We start from the raw sequence: 24,021 nt of genomic DNA, 5'->3' as shown, positions 1-24,021 counted from the left end.
AAGCGTTCACTGATAACCCCCTTCAAATCCAATAAAACAGAAGGGAAAAAAAAAAAACAAAAAACAAAACAGGAATATGATGCAGGTTTCATATTCATAATGACTGCTCTTATAGAAAGCAAATAAGAGTCAGTGTGTGTGGAGACACAAGCGGCTGCTGAGTGAGACGACTGAACAAACACACTGAAGCTGTTCCACTACAATAATCCCACTAATAAGGAAAAGAGTATGTCGCTGCGACTGGGTGTCATGCAGCTGAGTTCAAGAAATCTGATGAGTTTTCAGCACAGAAACGCTAATCCTGTGTCGCCAGATTGCTATCACATCAAGTTTATGGAGGTCAGGAGAGATTTGAAAACAAAGGCCGCTGATGAAAGGAGTGAAACGCAGCAGGCTGTCACACTTCGACGTACAGGCTGTGCTTTCAGACCAATAAAACCGCAGAAATTCGCACTTGGGTGAGCCTGTCTCACAAAGCGATTCTGACCACACGCTCCACAAAGTTCTTTGGAGATTATTTATGTGAGATTAGAAAAGCAGTAAGCAGCAAGATCCCCACCCCAGCATCAAAAGATGGATGAATCAAACACAAACACACTAAACACTGCTTTTAACTCGGGTTCAACACTCACTGCAGGCTGCTGCTGGATGAAAACAGCCTCTGATTAGAATGTAAATTACACAATGACTGATTGGAAAACAATTAGGCCTGGATTATCATCAGGGGACTGTACTGGAAATATGGGCCTTAACCGGGGATTTTCAGTTCTCAGAAGAAACTGTGGGGGGGTCTACAGTGTAATTTTACTGCTTTATATGAAGGAAAAACTGTGCGACCCAATGTACAAAACTCAAAAACTTTCTCAAAAAGAAATCAAAATCCAGTATTTATCATATCAGAATAAAGCTTCAAAACAGTGCGAGGGGCTCTTTTTAGACTGCCTCTATGATCTAATGCTGCTTTCCAGCTGCCTTGAACCTTGGATATTTGAGCTGTTTTCAGAGTTGCGTAGGTCGATATCCTGTGAGGATAAACTTGGGGCAGCTTCGAAGACTCTTTCTGTTTTTTAAGACGGCGTTGAGATATTTGGGTTTAAACGAGGATTTGAGGTTGTTTCACAGCACATTTTGTGGAACATTTCACTGACATGTAGATAAAGCTACAGCGCTGCCTTTGTCTTTTTCTAATGTATAAATATTTCAGCTTTTAAATATAAAATTCCTCCTTTTCTTGATAGAAATGGATTTAAATGTGTGATGGACCAGCTACGAAGAACACACTCAGACATCTGTTTACAAGATCTTTAAGTTGGCTGAACTTCCTGAGTTGAGGAAGATGCTCTAAAAAATGCATTGCTCTTGCCTGAGTCCTTGAGCAATGAGCTTCAACTGTGCACAGAGAAAGATCTGCCTGCTGCAGGGACTGGAGTTTGAAAACCAGATTTAATTGTAATAGTAATGCATCACTCTGTTTCATAGTTATTCAGAAAGCAGACACCATTTAGTTTTGAAAGAGCAAGAGGTGTCAGGGCTTTGCTAAAGACGATCTTTCACAGGGTTAAAAACATGGGTAACACTTTACTTGAAGCCCCTCTTTATAACACATTATAAATAGTTATAAACACTAATACATGATCACAATGCTTTATAACTCACTATACAGCAGTATACAGCATAGGATTAAGGTTAGGGTTAGGGTTAGGGTTAGGGTTAGGGTTTGGTCCTGGCATTGTGATCATCTATGAATGTTTATAACTACAGCTACACATGTTATAATGGCATTATAATGCTTTATGAATGTACTTATAATGTGTTATGCAGGGGGGCTTCAAGTAAAGTGTTACCAAAACATGCAATTTACTTCCTCTCTCTGATTCAATGGCTTAGTTCAGCAAAAAATAATAATTATTAGATGTAATAAAACACCTAAACGCCGTTTATACCGGTTTGATATTTGGTCTCAGTGCTATAGAGCCCATCCTGTCAATATCTCCAGATATTCACTGTGTCCAAACATTAAATTATTTCTTTCTGAAAGCCTGTGTTCGAAAGAAAAAAAAAAGTATTTGAAATATTAGGAGTGTGATGTTCAAGAATATTCAACTCAAAGTTCTGCTTTCAGAGCTGCTGTGCCGCAAGGACACAAAGTAAGCCCTGTTCAAGATCAAGGAGCCCTGATGGACAGCGAAAGTCTTCTCCTAGCACTTTTCGTTCATCCCCTTCCTCCCCTCAGACTGCAATCATGGAGCGTGCTAATCATGCAGAGAGCAGGTGGTGCCATTGAGATAAAACTGAGGAAGTGGGGGCAGCGGCGAGGGTAGAGCACGGGCTAGTTTGATGCTCGACACTTGGAACTTTTGCCTGATTACACCTGGGTGTTGCCGCACACTCGAGAGGACCTCACAATTAGCTGAAACAGACCACACATTTCCAGGTCCAAAAAAGCAAATCCTGTGTCACGGAAACGTTAAATCTCGGCCTGTTCAGAGGTGCGAGCAGCTCAGGTCCTCTCACCTCTCGCTTGGCAGAAAACTCTTCATATGAGGCTGCTCATGTACTTTGAGTTATTAATATGTACTTAAAAAGCCGTTACGGGATGACATGGTGAGCTTTACCCCGTGAAGGTGTCGCAGGGGATCTTCTCTGATGCGGTGCTTCTTCCTGCTTTGTCCTCAGAGATGGCTTCGGGCTGGATGCCTTCACCTCTACGCTGGATGTCAGCCAAAAGGATATCACATCCTCCTCTCCCGAGAGCTCCTTTCGAAGAGCAAGTTTAAGATGTTTGAGAAACACAACAAAACAGCTGCAGAATAAATAGCTTACATTCTGCCAGGAAAGTACACAACTGGGGTGAGTGAGACATAAAAGAAGCAGAGCCTGATGACAGAGTGTCGTTATTTTCAAAATTTTTAGACGTGATAATTCACAGCCGCAGTGTGAAAAGTGAAGATCACAAACTGTGAACATCACCAAACTGTGAGCACATGACGGGGCACAGAAGAAAGAGGAGCAGCATCATAAATAATGGGCAAGTCTTTGTCTTTAGGGAAGCGTCTCTGTCAGCAGGGTAAAGCAGCGCCTCGCATGAACCCCTCTGTTTAACTCTCTGCGTCTGTGTGACCGTGGTACCTGGGCAGAACCCGGAGCCGGGGCCGACGCGGGGCTGGGAGACTTGGCAGACGCCTCGGTGCTGTAGACCATGACTGCATGAGGGTTTGGCCGTGCACCTCCTCGCAGAACGAGCTGCAGCTCGCTCTGCCTCCAGTCAGCCGGCTCCTGGAAGGGGCACCAACTCCCCCAGCGGAGGCTCTGCAGGAAGGCGGCCCGCGACGTAGAGGTAGCAGACAGCTGAGAGACGGGGACAGATCAGAGAACAGCTCATTCACACACTCAGATCAGGTTCTCTGCAGTTGCTGTGAGTGAAACCTTTTCTTTGAGGGAGAAAATGTCCATTGTCTTCATCTATTTTGTTTCACTCTCCTTTTTTCTGTTTTTGTCGAGACAATCAATTTTTTATAAGCTTGTGGATTTAAAACAGTTACTGTTTTTTTTTTTTTTAATTTATTTTATTTTTATATTCTTTTATCTGCACATTACTGTAGTGGTTTAGTGGTTTGCACTCACAGGAAAAATATTCCTGGATTGATTCTGGGTTTTTCTGAGGGGCCTTTCTAGTTTACATTTTAGACCTGTTGGCGTGTTTGTTTTCCCTCCCTCAGTCCAAAGACATGTACGAGATGAATTGATGCTAACTGACCAGAGATGCTGAATAAAGTGTGTTCTGTGCTGACCCTGCAATGAGAGCAACAAGAATCTGCACTAACAATATCTGACACCAGATAAAGTGTTACACTGGAGTAATTACAAACTTTCACAGTGTTTAACAGTGATCAGACAAGAACTTCATTCACTTACGGTAATAAAGCAGAGCATTGAAATGTATTATGGGTTTACGGTCTCACAGGAAAGAGAAATAATTAATACATCATTCAATATGCCAACTCGGGATTTTCTTGCCCACACTGAAAAACTGCATTGTAAAGAGCTTTTTTTTTTGTATTTTTCTATTCATCTACGTGAGTGCCCTCTCATATTCCATCTCACGATTGACCGTTTGCTGAGCACGAGGCGGCACGTGCACTCTGGGAGCAGCCTGGCTCTGTTCGGACGTGATTTACAGTCCGTACCGCCGCACCTCCACTTCAGGCGTCCAGGAAAAGTAAAAAAGTCTTTTGCTTTAAATCATGTACTGAAGGACTTGGGAGTTTTGCAGAATCGATTAATAAGCTGGTCAGCCTTGGACCATTGTAATCAATCATACACAGGACAACGCAGAATACACAAGGAGCCTCGGAGTCCACACTGCCTCAGCAAAGGAAGAGGCTGAATGGCTGAATGCTTCCAGCTACTCTGGGCAGTTTATTTTTACACGTAATACCATAATCTTTTACTGTGGTTCAGCCCTTATATAAGTGCTGTCTTTATTCTAAATGTCACGCACTGACATTAGATGGTATTATAAAAAAGAGGAACTGCACACAATTATCTTCAAGCAAATTGTTCCCATTTATGCCAAATCATCTTTAAACTTCTATAAACTGCACTTAGAGGAAAAAATAAAAGAAAACTTGGATATTTAGTGTATTATTCTGCTTTTGCTGAGTCTTTTTCGAGTCAAATGTTAAAAATTCTGGATTCTGCAATGCACTTTATCGTCTGGCCAGAAATGAGAAGTCAGCAGTGCCGGCAGCCAAAAGAGAAGAGCCTGTTTTCCACCAAACTCCGCCAGACTTGCAACTCCAAACTGTGTTACAGCTGTCACTGTCCACAGAACCAGCTGTTACTTCACTGGCTGAAAAGACGGCCGCCAGAAGAAAATGTCTTCACCACCAAAATCAAGAGATTCAGTGGAAAACAGATTTCCTTTCACTTCACGAGGAGTGCCCTCCATTGATTTATTAATTCCATTCCCTGCTGTCGCCCAAAAGGCTGTGTTCCCACAGAAAGAGGGCAGGTCAACAGCAGTGCCCCGGGGAGGGAAACTGGAGTGTGTGTTTTTGTTTGTGTGTGTGTGTGTAGCATCATATGTATGAAAGCAACACAGCGGAAAACAAGAACTCTTGTATAGAATCTGAACAAAGACTGGAAAAAGAGTTCAATTATCTGTTACTGGGGACCAAAACCTTTCACAACACGAACTGTAAAAGCCAGAAAGGAATTGGTGGACAGCTGGGAAAAAAAGGCTGTTTGACTCCAAAAGCCAACGCTGAACAAAGGGTTCACATAAACAATATGGCTGTCCAGTAGTCATACAACTCCAAATGCATATTTACTTCAGCTTATAAGTGAAAGTGGAAAACACACAAACAAAAGAAAAAAACATTTTGTTGGAGTTCCCAGGAGATAAGACAGCCAACACACGGACACACACACACACACACAAAACAGAACAATAAAAAAACTGAAGGGCGGCTCAGAGAGATTGTTCTCACAGTGAGACTACCCTGATTCAATTTTAGCTTGGGCCTTTTTTAGATGGGAGTTTGCAGTTTGAAGCTCCTACTGTGTGCATCAGGTTGTTTTTGTTTGTTTGTTTTGCTTTGAGAACTCCAAAACATATGTTTCAGAATTGCCTGGTGTTTGTGTCAATGACACAGTGATTTGCTGTGTTAAGGCAAGTGATAGACTGGTAACCTGCCCCAGGTCCAACCTCTGTAACTCAAAAGTGTTTTTTTTTTTTCTTTTCTTTTCTTTTCTTTTCTTTTCTAGTTAACCTTTATCTTACCAGGAAGTGTCATCCGGACAAAGTCTCGTTTTTTGACGGGTTTCTGGCTCAGAGGGACACTGGTAGAACGTACAAACATAAATAAAATGGATGGATGCAAGTGTCAGGCAGGCTGATATTTGGATTGAGATAAGGCATAAGTAAAAGTGTAATGACAGACTCGTGTCTTGTTTTTGACTTGTCCAGAGAGGTTTCTGTGTTGGTAATAACGCCACATCCACCTTTGCTCCTGATGACCAACACGAGGTCCCTGTCAGGGAAACAGAAACTACGATTGTTTAGTTCTTTCACACAAACAACACCCGACTTTGTCTTCGTTTATTTTCGGGCAAGGGCACTTTTCAAATGTCATTTTATAATGCATTATGCAAAGCAATCTTTCTGTCCAGTTAACAAAGCCCAAAGTCAAGCGCTGGGATAGGTTAATGGAGCTGACATTTTGAACGCGACAAGAAAAAGTGTGCCGCAGGATCAACTAAAAGTGCTAAAGGTGTAAAGGTTAAAGACATGTCAACCGTTTGCAATATTTGAATATTAATTCATTTTTACACCTTTTTAATCATCAAACAAGCTGCTGCAGTCGCTTCTTCATCACTGGTTGTTCAGACACGCTAAACTTTACATCTCAAATACGGCACAGTTTGTTTAAGTTGTGCTTCGCAGACGTGCACGAGGCAAAGTTGCTGTCTGTGTTCGAGGAGAGAGAAGTGAGCTGCAGATTGCCCAGCACAATCATTAAATGTCCATTATGCTCGTCATGTAAGAAGACCTCTCTGAAACATCACAGATCTGAAGTGGCCCCAGACACTGATCAATACGCTATTCTTCTTGAGAGGGAGTTCAGACCATAATTTTCACCCTCAAGTAGCGCAGACATTAACAGCGATTTCTTTGAATTTTCCCTCCAGAAATATATGGCAGCCATAAAACTGATAGCATCATATCCTCCCCTGAGGCACTGCCTGTTTTTCCATCTCAAGGGGTTGGATTAATAAGATGCTTTATGTAAGACATTAAATCAAACACGTCTGTTTTCAAAATGATGATTTTGTAGGAATGATCCAACTGGAGAAGGATCGTTTTATGGCACGGGGAGTAGCCAGTAAAAAAAAAAAAAGTGCGGCAGTTTATCTAATGTGTCTCTCTTCTTTCACTCTCTCTCTCGCTCAGTCTCTAACATGTCTGTGCTCCAACGGAACATGAGGGAGAGAGCAAAATGAGTGTCTCGCACATGACCCAACACTCACTTCTTGTATTATTCAGTGAATATATTGCAGGAGCGACTCGAGAGCAGAAATGCTGGCTGAGCTCTGAGAGAATGAAAGAGACAAAAGACCAATCAGGGCCCCTTTTTCTATAGGGACGCCTACAGCCTTGGAAAAAGCTTTTATCTGTCCGACACTCAATGCTTATCACATACTTTCGCTTTTCCAATCATAGGAAACTCTATGTTGAAAATTGCATGGAATGACTGCCACTGGTGATAAAACCGGAGAAGGAAAAGTGACTATCAAAACACCCATTGAAATATTACATGTTCCCCTGGAACCGCGCACGTGAGGTAAAGATCACTTCCCAAGAATAACTTCGTAAAGGTCAAACTGGAGGAGCTTAAATCCAGTTTTTCAAAATCCAGCAATCAGAACAATGGGCAGTGAAACAGTGCACAAAATCAAAATTCACTTTGAGATGAAAAGCTGGGAGCAACATGAATCACTATTGAGGCTTTAGCACCGTGGTTCTGAAGTGCTTCGGGATAGTGTGATCTACATATGAACTGTGGAAAGCGCTGACAGCTCGGGCTGGCAAACAAAAGGACTGAAGGAATCTCAAAGAGACTCCGCAACAGAGGTTTAAGTAAACAAACAGGATAACAGTTTCGCTGAGAGCCGTGCAGAAAATTCAAATTATGCATGTAATCCTTGAGCATTCACAGCTTAACAGCTCCAATATGCATTTTCCTTGATTATGTGACAGCTTAGATCGATGCTGAACCTACATGCAGGTGTAAAGCATTTAATGGTACAGTATTGCGGTAAAAAGCACAGCGCTGCAGGAGGTTGTTAGCTAATGTATTCATGTGTTGAAGGCCTCCAGTGGGGAGAAAGTTGCCGCGAGGGTCAGAAAAATCGACCGATTCTGAGCACCACAGTAACTCAGTGAGTCTTAATCAATTGCGAAACCTGGTGGTGACAGCAAAGAGACATCCAATCAATGACATTATATTTCAGTGGAAATAAAGTATGACTTTTTCCACTTGCAAGTTTTTTTTTTGCCAGGATACATTCGAATTAATCACAAAAATTTGCCATTTGGATTAAAAAGTTGCTTTTAGAGGTGCTCACCAGAGAAGGCAGGCTGATCAATAGCCAATTTCCCCAAAGTGTGATTGCACTGTCGATTTGGGTGTCAAAGGGTGTATTTAAAATAAGAGTCATTAACTTTCGCTCAGAGAGCAGCGGAGCACTTGTTTCAATTGTGCATTTGAGAGACAAAATAGAAACAAAAGCCTAAGGCAAAAGCAAGGAGGGAGCAAAGTTTTTCATAAAGTTGCAGTGAAAACAATAACAGCCGATGTCACCGCGCACATAATTGCTCCAACTGGCAGAGCATTTTTCCAAGGGAAGAATCCATCAACCTTGTTTAGAAGTGGAAAAATCTAATACTGCAGCATTTCCAGACAAATAAAAGAGAAAAAAAACAGGAGGAAAGAAAGAAGAGTGTGTCTGTTTCAAACATATGATGGGGTGGAAACAGAGATCTCAAGTCTGTAACCTGGAGCCAGAAAAGTAATCATCTAACTTTTGGGGGGACATCGAGGAGAGAGTGGAGGAGAAAATAGAAAATTATCAAAAAGGTGACAGAAGGCAAGTTTTGCACTTCAAAGACAGCCAAAAAAAAAAGTATTTCCCAGCAGACGAGAAGAACTGGAAGCAAAGACACCACCGATCTAATTCACTGCTGCTTATTAACTGGGGAAAGTATGATCGGCCTCTTCTTACACCGCCATTGTAGAAACAGCTACCAAGTCAGGGGAAATGTTTCATAAACTGGCTTCATTTTTTTATTTTTTTTAATGCTCCTCTAATATAAAGGGGTCCAGTTTTGTGATGGACTGGGATAAAGCAAGAACACATTTTCTTGAAAGAGCTCAGAGGAAATGGCAAGACATTCAACAACTCAGGGCTTTCTGGAGTACAGCAGGAATTAATCCTAAATTAGGGGGATGTGAGCATTGATGGGAGACGAAGTCTGACAGTTATTACCATTACCGCAGTCTGTTGGGCTGTTCAAGTCATTATTTCAGCCAAGACCCTGTGACAGGCACCGGCCCACAGCTCCCGCTACTTATTCTCCACAATGAGAGGCCCTGAAGGAAGTGAGAGAACATGCACTGAGATCATTAACTTAAGAGCACTAAACCACTCACATTTTCATCCATCTGCACAAGTAGTCCAAATGAACCCAGCAGGCTGCCGCGCTCTGCGCGCCTCACCAAGGCCAAATCAGGCTCAGGAGGAAGCCTTTCTCAGGTCTAGCTGTTGATGGCAAAACTTCAAGGAGTTGTTCATGAAAGTCATGTTCACTGCTCGGCCCAATTTACTGTGAATGTGCGCATTTATTATCAGCCCCTTGGATGTTCATCTGAAAAAAAGAGAAAGCCTCAGGATCAGCGGAGACAGGAGATGTGCATTGCTAGGATACCGGAGTTCACTGCAACATTTCTTGAGAGAAGTAGGCTGGAGTGAAATGCTGAAGCTCCTCAGCAGATTACTTGTTTTTTTCACTGAAAATAGCTTTAAATAATGTCTAAATATGAAGGACAGGAGATTTTACTCATGCTAGACATGTGCTTTTACTGATATTGATTCTTGACTGTCAGTCCACTTTGACCAGTTTTTCCATTAGCAATGCTAGCAGGTATCTGTTACAATATAAAGCTATTCATTTAACACCTCACACTGACATGCTGTGGTGGTTACCATCACACTCCAGGCTGTGGGGCCTTTCTGTGCAGAAATTGCATGTGCTCCCTGAGCACACAAAGGTTTTTTTTTTTTTCTCTTGCCTTCTCCCACACTCCAAAAAGTTCATTTGATATTCAAAAAAAATTAAACTTGAAATTTTCTAAAGATGTGAATGTGACTTTTTACTTCTTCATTTTTATTACCCCTCAGCCTAACAAACATCTCTCCAACACTGTCATGGAGAAGCAGAGTATGAGTATGTGTATTTAATATGCACTTATCACAGAATATAATACATTTAATTATCAACAATACTGTTTGACACAGAGTTACAATAATTGATACTGAATACAAGAAATCATTATTGAAACAATAAATGCAGCATAAAGTCCTATCTAAGTTAATACAGTAACTATATGTTAAAGTTTGACAATAAATAAATAAATATTGACACACAGAAGGGCTTAAGTTAGGCTATTTATAGAAAGAATATTAAATCCTGATGGCTACAGGAAGGAATAGTTTCTCATATCATCCACTAAAGCTGGATGACATTACACGAGATACAATGACAAGTGAAAATGCTATCAGTTTTAAAACATGTGTAACTCTTTCATGACGAGACTGAACATTTTAAGAGTAAAATTTGATTGAAACATGTATTTGATTAGTGCATAAAGACATTCAATAGCGTGACATAGTTCACGCTTGTTTTAAAATGTCTTTCAATGTTCAGCAGGAGGTTAGTTTAAAGATTCTTAGGGAAAAAAATATGTTTCTCACAGAAAGCTTGAATGACTTCAATGTATGTTTTTAATTTAAAAGTAATCGATTTGTTCATGAAAGAAAAGGTCAAAATGTTGGTTTTAAAACAAAACCAACCAACATTTTACCATCGCCTTGTTTTTTGAATGAAAATGAATCCCAAAACTTTGTCTGACAAAGTGCAGGGCCTGAGCCTGTGGTGGTCATTTACAACCCAACCATTAGACGTGAAAACATCATCACCGATGCCTCTCCGGCTGCCAGGGCGCTGCATCCATCTGGAGAGAGATGGCACTGCTGGCAGACACTGACAGGGTAAGACTCACTCTGGGCCTATAGCATGAAGAGATTGATGCACTTCTCAGCGGGGGGAGAACTGACATTCATTTTAATTAGGCGGGCGAAATATTGTCTCTGCGGCATGCAGCCTCCCTCGCCTCGACTTCTCGTCTCACTGTGAGAAAAAAGAAGCAGGAGCCTCCAGGGACGAGAGACCTCCAGTACAGGTCACAAATCTGCAAATTACATCACTTCTGAATGATGATGGCCTTACTTTTCTTTAGATGTTTGATTAACATTTAATTAACATTTGTGTGACATTTCAGACGTGCAACACAGAAAAATACAACTGGTTTTCCTCGAGGGTGGAGTCCGCCCGAGTGGGATTCTTGCATCAATGCAAAGCAAGTAGTCAGGGAGACCGACAACCAAGGTGGGTTCAGAAGATGGTGTCATTGTAAAGGAAACATTTTAATGAGCATGTGATTGGGAATAACTTTGCTGGATGCCTTTCATTCAGCAAACATCATTGGAGCCCACAGGGGCCCACAATAATCATGCAACACACAACAAACTGCACACAAGCAGGCACTTAAGGGACATCACATGAAAAACACACAACAATCTATACAGCGTGTACCTGTCGGTGAGCCAATTAAAACCCAAACAAGAGTCTCTGCAGTGCAGAGGAGAAGCTGTACACCAACACCTTTAATAAACCCAGCCGCTAGCCATGTCACTGCTCTCTGCCTCGCACACTGTTTGTCTTCCTTCCCCTGGCACTGACATCTGAGCCAGACAAAGAAATAAAAAGGTGAATAAGACGGTGAGATTTGTTGTCAAGCTCAACTTAATGAAGGCCTTGCAAACAGCGAACATGCCTGTGCAATATTCGGAGGCGCTTTTACTGAGCCATCAGTCAAACGCCAGTTGCAACTTTCTCGAGCAGATGTCACCACAGCAGAGCAGGAATGAGATTCCTCTCTCATCATTGGTTTTTCGTAACATTCAAACCGCCCAAATGGTGCAGTGAAGAGCCCAGAAACAAATGGGGCGAGTGGAAAACGCTCCTGCGAACAGGTTCATCCGGTTCTGATGACACGATGAAAGGGAAGTCCAAGCGATATTACATTTGCTTTACTGAAAACTGTCCATATTTGACTGACATTTTCAGTAACCACTGGTGTCAGCTAAGCTAAAATCAGGAGCTGCTGGTGCAAAAGAGACCCTCTGCAGAACTGCATATGCATATCTAATGAATGCAGAATAGAGAAAGGCCTTCAAGTAGACAAGTTAGGCTTTTTTTAACTCAAATCAATGTGAGCTTACTTCAATAATAAGAGTTATTTGGCATGAACCAAGAGATGAATTATCTTAACAGAAGACAAAAACTGATGGTATGTGTTTGTGACAGAAAAATTGCCATTAAACAAAGTGAAAAGCAGCCCTCCACTTGTTTCACAGACTTTATCCTATTTTGGTTGTTGCCATATCATATTAAACAAGGAGATTTGGACAGTTGTACAGCGAAGAGACAAAGCAGAACTGCAGTTTCAACAGCACAGCAGGCCTGTCAAGGCTCGGATTTGATGGCAGGTCAAAAAAAAAAAAAGAAAAAAAAAGCGTACATCGCACTGGAGCTAGTATGACATGCTACCAACAAGTGAAGAAAAGTTGCAGGAACAAGCGTGGAGGGAACTCATTTAACAACGCAGCTGCACAGCTAACTTGTTTACAGGATACAGTACAAATCGAGTGGCACTTCCACAGGAGAGGGCTGCATTGTTTTGGAGAGTTTAGACACACATATTCGCAAGAGGTGAACAAAACTTTTCAAAAGGGATGTGGTTTCACACACACACACACACAATAAAAAAAAGGAAACAAAATCACTCGATACATGAAAGACTTGGTGACGACTAGTTTCACTGTATGATTTGATGTAATCAAAAACACTTCTCTTTGGGTACAATCACATATTTTAAAGAAACAGATAAATAAAATACTCGCTCTATTTTAATGTAGTAGGTGCCAAAGTCATTTATAGCATAATCTCATCCTCATTCCTGTTTATCCGTACGCTTGTGGTAGATAGACATAAACATGTCATCTTTAACGACTTCCAGACAGTCGACCAGTTAATAATATCAAATCGCCTGTAAATAAATTGTACTTTCAAAGCCTACTTTAGCACCTTAGCATTCTGAACCCAAGGTTTGTACATATCAGTTGGGGCAATAAGGAGTCAGCGTCTGACCCAAGGGCACTTTGCAACATGGACGGGGTAACACGGGGCTTGAATGAAGATGATTGTATGAAGAGGTGGCCTGCTCTCCAAACTGAGTCAGTCACTCCAAAGTGATGTAGCATTCAGCTGAAACAGCCCTGATTTGTAGTGACATGGACTCCACGAGACCTCTGAAGGTGCCATGTGGTATTAGACACCTGCGAGGTGACAGGCTTTCAATGATCGGGCTGTAAGGAGTATATATTCAACACATGCTCAAAAAGATCTGGAGTTACCGGACGCGAAGTCAATGGCATGAAAACTTCGGTGCTTCTCGGGTCAGCGAACATCTGTGCACGGATATATGATGCATTTGACATTCACATACATGCAATGCCACAGGACTTGAAAGGAGGATTGAAAGCTGGTTTGAATCCTGCTGGAATGCATCCCGTTGACTTTTTATCACATGCTTCACTGAGCCTCGAAAAACCCATGACTCTGTTTCAGGTTCACCAGTCAACCATCTACGCACCTCTTTCTGTGGATACTGACCCCTGCATCAAACAACCACCGCTCTACTCTTGCCATTTTCAGTATGCAGCGATCGAGTTTTCACATTGTGTGCACTTCAAATCCAATTTTCAAGCTACTGATAGTTTAGTCTTCTTGAAGGCTGCTCAAACACTCGCCCATTTTCCTGCTTCCAACACAGTTTGCTATCAAAGCACACACTGGCCTTCGACAGGTGCCACCGTAAAGTGATGGCCGGTTTTAGTCGTATTAGTTTGGTCAGTAATTTCAAAGCTGTAGTTCAAAAGTGACCTTTTAGTTCACAAAAACAAATCCTTGTTGCCCGTCTGGCCTCAGACAGAAACTCAAACAACATTCACAAATGCCACCCAACTCTGACTTTGTTTCTTACATATTTTCTTCAGTGTAGCTTTATGTTACTTTAGATATTTTATGAAAAGCGGGCATGCTGCCAGCTGCAGTCCTGTGTCTGCATATATCCAGATGAGAGCTTGGTAAAGGGCAAAACAGTGAGTACATTTAAAGGTCATGCATTAATGGTTGCACTTCCAGACGCTCAGTAATCGACTGTGTCACTCACGAAGCCCGGTAAGGGTCGAAGGTGATGCAGCATAAAAATATGATGCGCATGACACCTCCATTACTTTCTGTTACTTACTCACTCACTCAAACGGAGAGAACATATGAGAATGTGACGCATATCAAAAACTGTCAGCACTATTTTCCAGCAACACAAGTTTGCTGTTGTGTAACAGCTTGGGAGAGTCGCCAATTACTGTTTCAAGGATGTGATGTGTGTCTGACAGTCTCTCAGAAGCTGAACGGTGGTCAGCGAGAGGATGAAATGAAGAATCTCTTCTCACTGTGTCCCTCCTTTCCCCTTCTGTCTATCCATCTATCAGCTTTGCTTCCATCTTTCTGAGGCTGTGACCTGCGAGCAGTCACTCTTTCTCTCTGTCAGTGTTGTGGACGGCTGCAGCTGTCTCCGTCTCCTCCCTGTCAGATGGTTTCCTGGCAAAAGGACAACACTGCGTAGGCCAGCAGCGCCTTCTTCCACGATTTCCCCAGGACCAGCCCCCATTAGTGATGAGCTAGTGCTTGTCATCAGAGCAAGGCAGGCAACAGTAAACCCCATCATGTCGCATTACAGTACATGACTGTACTGCTCTACGGCTCAACAGCAGTGCCAGGCGCACAGTGGAAGAGGAGAGGCGGCGATCATCAAGCAGGAGCGGGGAAGGGATGTCTCGGATGAAGTTACGACGGGGCTAAATTGGTGATGACAGAACATAATTAGGAGAGCCGTCATTGCCTCACGTCAGTTGTCATTGACCCAAGCAGTGAGTAAATCATGCGCTGTAGAAAGGCCTCCACTTACACTTCTGAGTGGATAACGAAATGCATCATGTGTTATTATGGATACTGCTTTCCTCAGTTCTCAAGGAGATGAGTGTGTCAAGGAGCTGAGAGCAGCAATTAGAAGATCAAAATATGAGACAAGTGTTACTCTTGTCAATGTTCCTACGACACTTTAAAAAAGGAGCTCGTTTTTTAATGTTATTAAAACAAATGGGAAACCAACAAACTGTATAGTTTGTTTGACGAAGATACCAAAAACAACAAAGCTGAACATGTTTCCATGCTTTGTCGTATTGATCCGGGTTGATATGCCATGAACTTAAGACCTACTGCTCCTGTTCAAAGATATTATCAGCCCCTCGCATTGAACAGTGTTCTCTGTGGATATTCATTGTTTCATGCATCTACATGTAAGTAAATCAATTAATGCCAGTACAGGTTAAGTTATGGACGATACAGATATGGCCAGGCCAATAGCACTGCATGTTGTGATGAAAGGATTTTATTGTTCAGAATACATAAATCAAAAATTATCACTACAGATTGGGCCTAGGAAAAGGATTTGAGAAATATCAAATGATTTATGTTTGTTTTTGTGTTTGTCATCACCATTCACAGTATATTCTGATAGATGAGAGTCAGCAAATTAGAGCCACCCCAAAAAACACAACCTCACCACAAGATAGTAGTTCATCCAGAGCTGCTGGCAGTCATGAAGTTATCGAAACTTTTCAGTGCCTTGAATAAGAAACGAACATGTGACAAACAAACATAAATAAAGCCCGAGATAGTAGACAAGAATCTGTCAGCACAAAAACACAACTTCAATCACAGATGACAAAAAGACCAGCAAGTGAGGATGTAGAGAGTGGAGTTCGATTTAATTCTCAACTAGCTGGATTTTAATTAAAGCCAAACTTAGTGAAAGACCATTAAGTTCAGTCACTTCAGACTTATGTAGCAGACTTGAGTAGATCAGATAAATATGCTCAACTGAAAGAAAGTTTCAGCTTTAAAATGTACTTTGACATGTTGCTTCAGTTTTGATAGCTTCATACTGCCAGTACCTCACTGGAGAATAACAACACTTAATATATAAAAATAAACCTACTAAGACAAAGGAACTGGGATTTTAGACTCGCGATGCAAAAGCTACGATGTGTGATCCTTTGATTCCCATTTTTGTAAATTACTATGTTCAAATAGACAGTCTAGAAAAATCCAAAGTACCATCAAAGGCTGCACAGTTAACCCCGCAGTGCTCCTAAATCTTTCATTCAGATGAACAATTACACATTTCCATTCAACAAATATGTCTCAAATTACAAATCATTAAAGATCATAAATGAGAAATTATAGTAATCAGAGAAAAGGGAACAATAGAACTGATCTTACTGCCAGCACTGCGTGGAGAGACTAATTGGAACTCTTAAGTATACTTCTACGCCGCCTTTTTTTCCCCCCTCTTGGCTTCCCAGGTTCTTCCTCAGAAGGCGGTTGTGGGTTGAAGTGGACATGGAAAGACAAGAGTTCCCTGTGTGCAGCCCATCAAGCTCTAAGTACTGTGGGGTGTGCTGGGTAATACAATGCAGCCCTCGTGAATCAGCTAAACAGCATAAAGAAAGTGACAAGGAGAAAGAAAGGCCTGGGAAGTGGACATGGTGTCTGCAGAAGAAGTTGATCACTTGAAGTTCGTCGACCCCAGACAGTCTTTGAGAACAGCCTATCAGACAAAATCCCAGTTCCTTTCCTCTCCCCAGCCTCCTTCATTTAAATTGTTATCTTCATCCGTCTGACTGCTGCTAAGGAGCATGAAAAAAGTCTGCTCCAAGGCACAGAGAGAGGGAGGGAGCGAAAAAGAAAGGAAGACAAGACAAAGAAGCCAACCCAATCATAACTAAAATCAAAAATACTAAAGAGGACAAATGACGACACTGCATGACTTTCTTTCTCCATAACTAAAAGCAGCGAAGGCCATGCAATCTTGCAAAAAGGAGGCCATCCTCGCTTTTTATCTTGCAGTGAGAAGCAGACTTCAACACGGCAAAGATATGAGACATGTAGGCAGTCGAAGATCATGCAGTGATTGCCTCTGTATTGCAGTGGTAATATTTAAAAGGGGGGGGAGGGTTCAGCAATATTGTTTTCCTCTTCTCACCCACCTTAGCTTCCAGAGAATACATCAAAAGACATAATTCTATTTAATCAGAGGAAACAACAACAGGCAGGGAGACTGCGAGTTCCTGCCGTGAGCACAACCCTGAGAGCAGAGGATGTTGCATTACACAGCACCATCTAGTGTCAGTGTGTGAGGAGGAGGCTCGGCAACACGGGAAACAACAGAAAACACATTTAGTGCTCCAATGCATGAGGTTCAGTGGAAGTATCAGGACGTCCATGTGCAGCTCCGCACGCAGAATCATGGAAAGCTTTGGGGATTTGTTTGTCCCTACAGCTCTCAGTCTGCACAAGAAAGAAACTTTTTGGACCTTTATGTTATTGAATCCAGGAAGGTTCCTCTGCACAATAACACAATATATTCTATTGATTTACATGTTCTTGCATGTTTGTATCATTTTTGACTCTACATTTTTTGTACAATAGTTAATCATGTCAACAATCTATACTGAAATACATGGCATTCAATTATAAAGTCTGTCACCATGGATAAGGTACATTTTTTTCACTTCCTGGTTTAAACTTGCACAGACAAATTTAAGTGGTTTAATTTTAGGTAAAGCTCAAGTTTTACGAGTTGCAACACAAAATATCAAGAGTAATCACTCACTTACGGTATATGGCACATTTCACATTGCTTGAACAGAGCCCAGCGCTTTACATTGCATATCACATTTACCCATTCACACACCAGTGGAGGCATCTGCCATGCAAAGTGCTCAATTGCCCAAAATATGCAATTCCGGTCTTGTAACACTTCACTTTATTCAAATATAGAATATTTCACTTCTTATTTTTGCCAAAAGGCCAAATCTGAATTTGAACATTTCTGCCAAAAACAGTTTCACATGTCCACCCAGGTGCTCAGGAGGCTGCAGGCCTTCACCTCCAACAAATCCGGCTCCGCGGCGTCCTCCTCAGTCCCAAGTGCCAGACACATCAAAACTATAGTTTACAGACACATTAATGTTCTTCTCACACGGTGTCAGTTAAAATTACATATGCTATTAAATTTATTCCTAAATTTCTTATCTGTAGCTCAATTGGCTTCAATATGCATCAACATGATCACATGTATTTTTACAGGACAAATACAGGATGCTTAAGGGTGTAGGGATTAAATATGGCTCCGTAACTACATTGATAGATAACTGTAGATAACTACATTGTACTTTGTGTTGGGGTTAGTGAGACAGCTGTTGCTCATCTTCAGCGGGTCCAAAATGACCAGCTGTTCCCGGTGAAGTTCTTTTTTTTTTTTCTTTTTCTTTTTTGCATGATTTCTGTGTAGTACTTTTTGTCCCCGTGATTGTTTTAAGGAACTTTATAAATAAAAGTGAATTTAATTGGATTCACACTTCAAACAATGTTGATTGATCTGTTGCCGGTTGGAGAACTACCAGTGTTCAACCAGATCTTGAGAATCAGACAGAAACTTTCGACATTTCTTGGCATCATGTGGTGTGAAGTCTTGTTGACAGTGTACAGCTGGCTGCCCTGAAGGCACGCCTTAGCTCAATACAGCGAGTAACACCTCAAAAGCATCACTTTTCTGTCAGCTGTGACACGGTGCAGGGACACACACAGATCCTGTCCCATCACACTCTTCTCAGGAGCCACAGATACCGAGCACGGAGTCGTGGCAGTCAGGTGAGCCTATGAGAGCCTTTTGCAGGGTTGAGGGGGAAACACCCAGTTCAGCCACTGGGATTATCATTCTCAATCATAGACACACCTTTTTACTCTCGTCGAGCTAAAAATTTCCCCACCTCATCAAAGATTCATGCCAGGAAAGGTGATGGTGCTGATGTAGAGGGTGGAAAGAGGTCTTCTTTTTTTTTTTTTTTTTTTTGGTCATACTCGATTACTATTCTGGGACAGTGTGCAAGAAGTTCCTAGAAGAAGAAAAAAAATCTGAATGGATGTTCTCCCTTATGACAATATGTTTGTTTTAGATTGAAGCGTGATTGAAATAAACTATAGTTGAAATAAATCAAATATGTTCAAAATAAATGATTTTAGAAGAAAAGCTCAGGTGGAATGATCATATTCTCATGAATTGTCCTGAATGTATTGAAAAGCATACATGGCAGGTGTAAAGTCAGAGGTGGAGCAATCCAAGAGATGACTAGCTTCACCTCCAACCATCTTCCACATCAGTTTATCCAATTTAGGATTGCCGGGTTCTGACAGACACTCAACGCAAGTCACCAGTACGTCAAGGGGAAAACACAAAGCGACAGACAAAAACATGCATTCACTCATGCGTTTACACACATAGGAGTCACCGGTTAACCTCAAACAATACCTTCACACCAAAAGACACCCAACCAGACCCAAACCAGGGAACTTCTCTCTCCGAGTTGAGAGAGCTAACCACGACAGAACTAAATACAATATTTCCTATTAGTAACTGAACAATACCACAAAGAAAGTTCCTGAACAATATGCAGTCAGTAAGAGCTTCAGCAATTTGTCATGTTCTCCCTGAGCATGCCTGTTTTTTTTCCAAATACTTTCTTTACAAAATCCAAAACAGGGTGTAAACTGGTAAAATAAATGTTAAAAAAATAAAAATAAAAAATCACTATTGTCGGAAACATAGAAACAGTTAAATATGGAAATCATTTTGAGCACTTGGTGTGACTTGAAAACAGATCTTTTAAATGGTGAAATCTGTTGAGGGTGACATTACACACGGATGTGTTAGGGCATCTTTTCACTGAGCTTTGACTCGAAACCCCTAGTATTTACAAAGTTCTGGAGAGATGCACAAAGATCAGCTATCACTGTGTAGGTAGCCCAAAGAAAATGACTTTCCAAATCCAGCGAGCCCACAATCACACCTACTTCTAGAAAGCTTGGCCTTGAATGCGGCTGAAACACACCCACCACATTCTCCATACTCCATATTCATGCGCTCTCTGATCAACACGACAATCCTCAATGAAGCTGAATCAATTTTATGGTGACATTATACAATGAGAACTGTCAATTCAGTGGTTTATTAATCTCCGGTGCCAAATATCTACTGGCTCAGGTTGTCTTTCTACATTATTATTAGAACCACCCAATTGAATGTAACCGTTCAATTTGCCCCTTTAATGTAGGGGGCGATTATCTGGAACACTCAATGCACGTCCTTCTTCATGTAGATTTCATGTTTAAGATTCAGACTGCACGACTCTTGTTTGGCTCATTGTATAAAAATGACACCATCCAGGATAAACACCAAGTTAAAATTTTGAATGAAAATCTTCATGAACTGCATAATAAAAAGTTATTGGCTCTTTCGGTTGACTTGTTATTATTCTCAGAGTCAAAAATATCATTCACCATATGAAAACCTTGAACTTGTCTTTCACGCGTCACTGTGTCAACGGGTTTGTGCAATGATTGCTAACATCCACGGGAACAAAAAAACAAAAAAAACAAAAGGAGGCGAGGTGAGCCGGGGGAGGACTGTCCATTTACAACAGACTGATTGCCTGTCGAGTGCTTCTAAGGTAAGGTAACAAGCAAATTAATACATGAATGCAAATGTACCATGCTGTTCTAATGACTGAGTGGCTGCTTGTTTTTCTCCAGCATTTAATTGGTGATCTGATCACCCCTGCTTGTATAAGGGACAACACACAGTAACACAGTGAGAGAGCAGCCTTGGCCTGCATTAAGTGTTTGGAGGCTTACCCACGCACATAATCACCACAGTCTTTCTGCTGCTGTGTTTATCGAGGCCGTTAAGTGGTGCGGTTTGAATTCGGAATTCTCTGGGAACATGTAGATCGCGTGGGTCTGCAAACAGCAAACACGGCAGATCTCATGTAATCTGACTAATGTTATTAATGTATACGGGCTGGATATTAAGCAGTAACAGTTTAGTATGCAAATACATAACATTATCTTCAGAAAATCTGAAGATGTTATTTTTGGAATGTGTACCTTACAGCTACTCGACTCTGTTGTCCGCTGGCAGGATTTGACCTGAGTAAAAGGGTTTGTATTCTAGTTTTAGGATATGTTTAGTCTATGTAGCACAAAATCGATCTTTGATTTCAGGTTTGAAAAATCTTCATATCAAATACTTAGTCACCACAGTTTTACTTTATTGCCACGGGAACAGTGAGATGTGTCCTTATATTTTCAAGACTCCTTCAAACATCTAATATTAAATGTCCAACAGACTCCTCATCTGGCTCCTAGGCGGCAACGTTGTGATCGCTGTTCACATCTGTGCCAGAGAAAGAGTCAAACAGGTGGGATGTCAAGCCGAGCTCAGTGTCTTTTCTTAAAATTTGCTTCTAAATATTTGATAGATCCTTTTCTATTTCATGTCATCTATTTTATTATCTAAGGTACCACATTTATTTTCAGTTGACCTGTATTGTCTTAAATCTTGTCTTAAGATGTCTTAAGATCTCATTCTTTAAAAAAAAAAAAAAAAAAAAAAAAAAGAGAAAAAAATGTATTAATGAAAATCCCTTAAGGGCAATTCACTGAACTTGCAATAAAATTAAAAAAATGTCAGTATTTGAGTATTCAAGCAGTGGACTCCTTGAAAATTAGTGATACATGTATATATATATATATATATATATATATATATATATATATATATATATATACACATATGTACACATCACTTCAGTGCTGACCACAATGATTCAACTTTCAATTCAATTTTGCTTGAAGCCTAACATTTGCAGATTGAACTGATGAGTCAGAGTAATGGGTTGGTGAAATGAAACAGAGCCCAAGACACCCATTACATACCTCTCACTTTAGACTGCCGTAGACAGCTGTGAAGTGAAAAAACGCATCTTACATAAAATTCCTGCAATTGTGCAGAGACTCAGCGTGAAAAATATTACATCTAAAGCAAAGGGTGTCTTTCTTTCCAAGCAAGGACTAAAATATGTCTTACAGTTTGGGTAAATGCTGTTTAAATCATTTGCACATAATCATAATTATTGTCTGTTTCAATTCTACTGACTGACAGGTACGGCCCCATTTACACAGCAATATTTCAAATGTTTTAGTTTCAGGAAAGTTTTGCTTTTACATGGCAAAGTTTTCAAAACAACGTCCATTAACAAAGAAGCGGGAAACTGCTGAAAATGACGTAGTTATCATGTTGGACCATTAGGAGACACTGTTGTTTGTTTTTGTAATGAAACCACACACACAAACAATATGCGAAAAACATTTACAATGGCGAGAATACGGACGTTTATGAAAGTGGATTTCTATGACAGGTGATTCTCAACGATGAAACTACAAAGCTCCACTAGAATGTGGACAGGCTGTCATGACACTTTGGAGGCTGAAATTATTGTTTTTGTCCCTCTATTCATGCCCCTGTGGAAGAATTATTTACTACAGTCTTGGTGCGCATGTGCAGCAGCAGCACTTCAGAAAAGCTGTGTATTTCTCCATTTCCATTTTCAAAAAGTTGAAAATGCTCAACCAAATGGTAAAAATATAAGTTTTACCAAATTCAACAGGTGATGGTGGAAAGTTGATTTGACACTCTGAATTATCCACAGGTAAGACTCCATTTATAAGGAAATACCACCATTTGAACTGGTTTGTTTGATCCAGCCTCACCAACATCTTTCCATCCTTACTTCTGTCAACGTTTTTTCCTCGATAGAGGCCAAGAATGCTTTGAGTGATTTCCCCTGGGACAGAAAGGCAACAGATGGATGGGGTGATACTCAAAGAACAAGGAAGAGGTGGTGAGGGAACAAAGGCAAAGCGAAGAGAGGACAGTGGGATGTGTGCTGGTGTCTTTCCTCATGCATTATTGCGGAGGTCTGTTTCAGTGCTCTGAGTTCACAGGGAAAGGAGGTCATTGTGGTTTCTCGATATTTCCAAAAAAAAAAAAAAAAATTGATTTAAGGCTCAGATCTGAAACACAATGAAGCAAATTTCTCACTGGCTTGTGTATCTGTGCTTACCATGGTCTCCCGGCCGATCGGAGCGGAGAAGACATACTCCAGCTGAAAGATGATGGCTAAGTCTTTGTGCTCGGCCAGCTTGAGCTCCAGGCTGCTTCGAAGGCCCAGCATCTGAGGGAGCGGCGATGCTGCAGAGCTGGCAGGGTGGAGAACAAACAAATCTGTGAATGATGTGAAGCTATTACAGAAAAAATACGAATGTTTACCTGAAATGCGGAGACACATTTATTTATTTTATTGTAGTCGGAGTCTGTATCCCGAAGAAACAACTTCAATGTCTTGCAATATTTACACTTGCTTGCTAAATGTACCCTGGCACACATTGATCCCCCGTGTGAGTAGCGAAACAGCACGCACAGTATTCGTCATTCACAGTTTGCATACACCATAGGCGCGAGCATAATGTGAAACGCACGCATGTAACGAGGTGGGGCCGAGAGCCATGCAGGATAGGCTGAAAATCTAACATTGTGTTTAATGCCAGCACTGGCATTACAATCACACCAATCTACAAAGCACTTTGCTCTTCAAAGAGAAGAGGAAAAAGTGCAAAACATTAAATGCCGCCGAGCACATGATCATTGCTGCTGGAAGCAACTGAGCAGAGATCTGTGTGCTTGTGCACACCTTCTCATAGTATGAAGACACCAATATAATCACCGTCTATGTGATCATTACTGCAGTGAGCAGCTGATTTGATGTACACAGCACAATACATTTTGATTAAGAGTGAATGAGAATTACTGCCTCGCAGTTGCATGCCCCCGCCAATCAGCCATGATGGAACTGAAACCGTCTGGACAGACTCACAAAATACATGTTGTGATGACGGTTAAAATAGAAAGATAAAAAAAAAACAAAAAAACATTCATTTGTTCTTTTAGTGGAAATAAATGTAATTAAATGATTTATCATCACCCATCAAAATGGGATCTGGGATCGTCCTCATTTCTTTAAAGCCTCATG

The 24,021-nt window shown here is 41.1% G+C and overlaps 1 protein-coding gene across 1 annotated transcript in view; it reads right to left on the bottom strand.

Moving 5' to 3' along the window:
• The window catches only part of nphp4 (nephronophthisis 4), a 174,943-nt gene that overhangs the window by 87,388 nt on the left and 63,534 nt on the right, over positions 1-24,021 (bottom strand). The window contains exons 8-10 of the mRNA XM_030119429.1: positions 23,056-23,191; positions 3,130-3,348; positions 2,616-2,757 (exon numbers count right to left, since the gene is read on the bottom strand). Coding sequence (XP_029975289.1) covers positions 2,616-2,757; positions 3,130-3,348; positions 23,056-23,191 — 497 coding nt within the window. The remainder of the gene's footprint in view (positions 1-2,615; positions 2,758-3,129; positions 3,349-23,055; positions 23,192-24,021) is intronic.

This window comes from Salarias fasciatus, chromosome 20 (genome assembly GCF_902148845.1).
Source record: "Salarias fasciatus chromosome 20, fSalaFa1.1, whole genome shotgun sequence".
NCBI lineage: Eukaryota > Metazoa > Chordata > Actinopteri > Blenniiformes > Blenniidae > Salarias > Salarias fasciatus.
The sequence above is the reverse complement of the archived record's forward strand: the minus strand, read 5'-3'. Positions and strand labels throughout refer to the sequence as shown.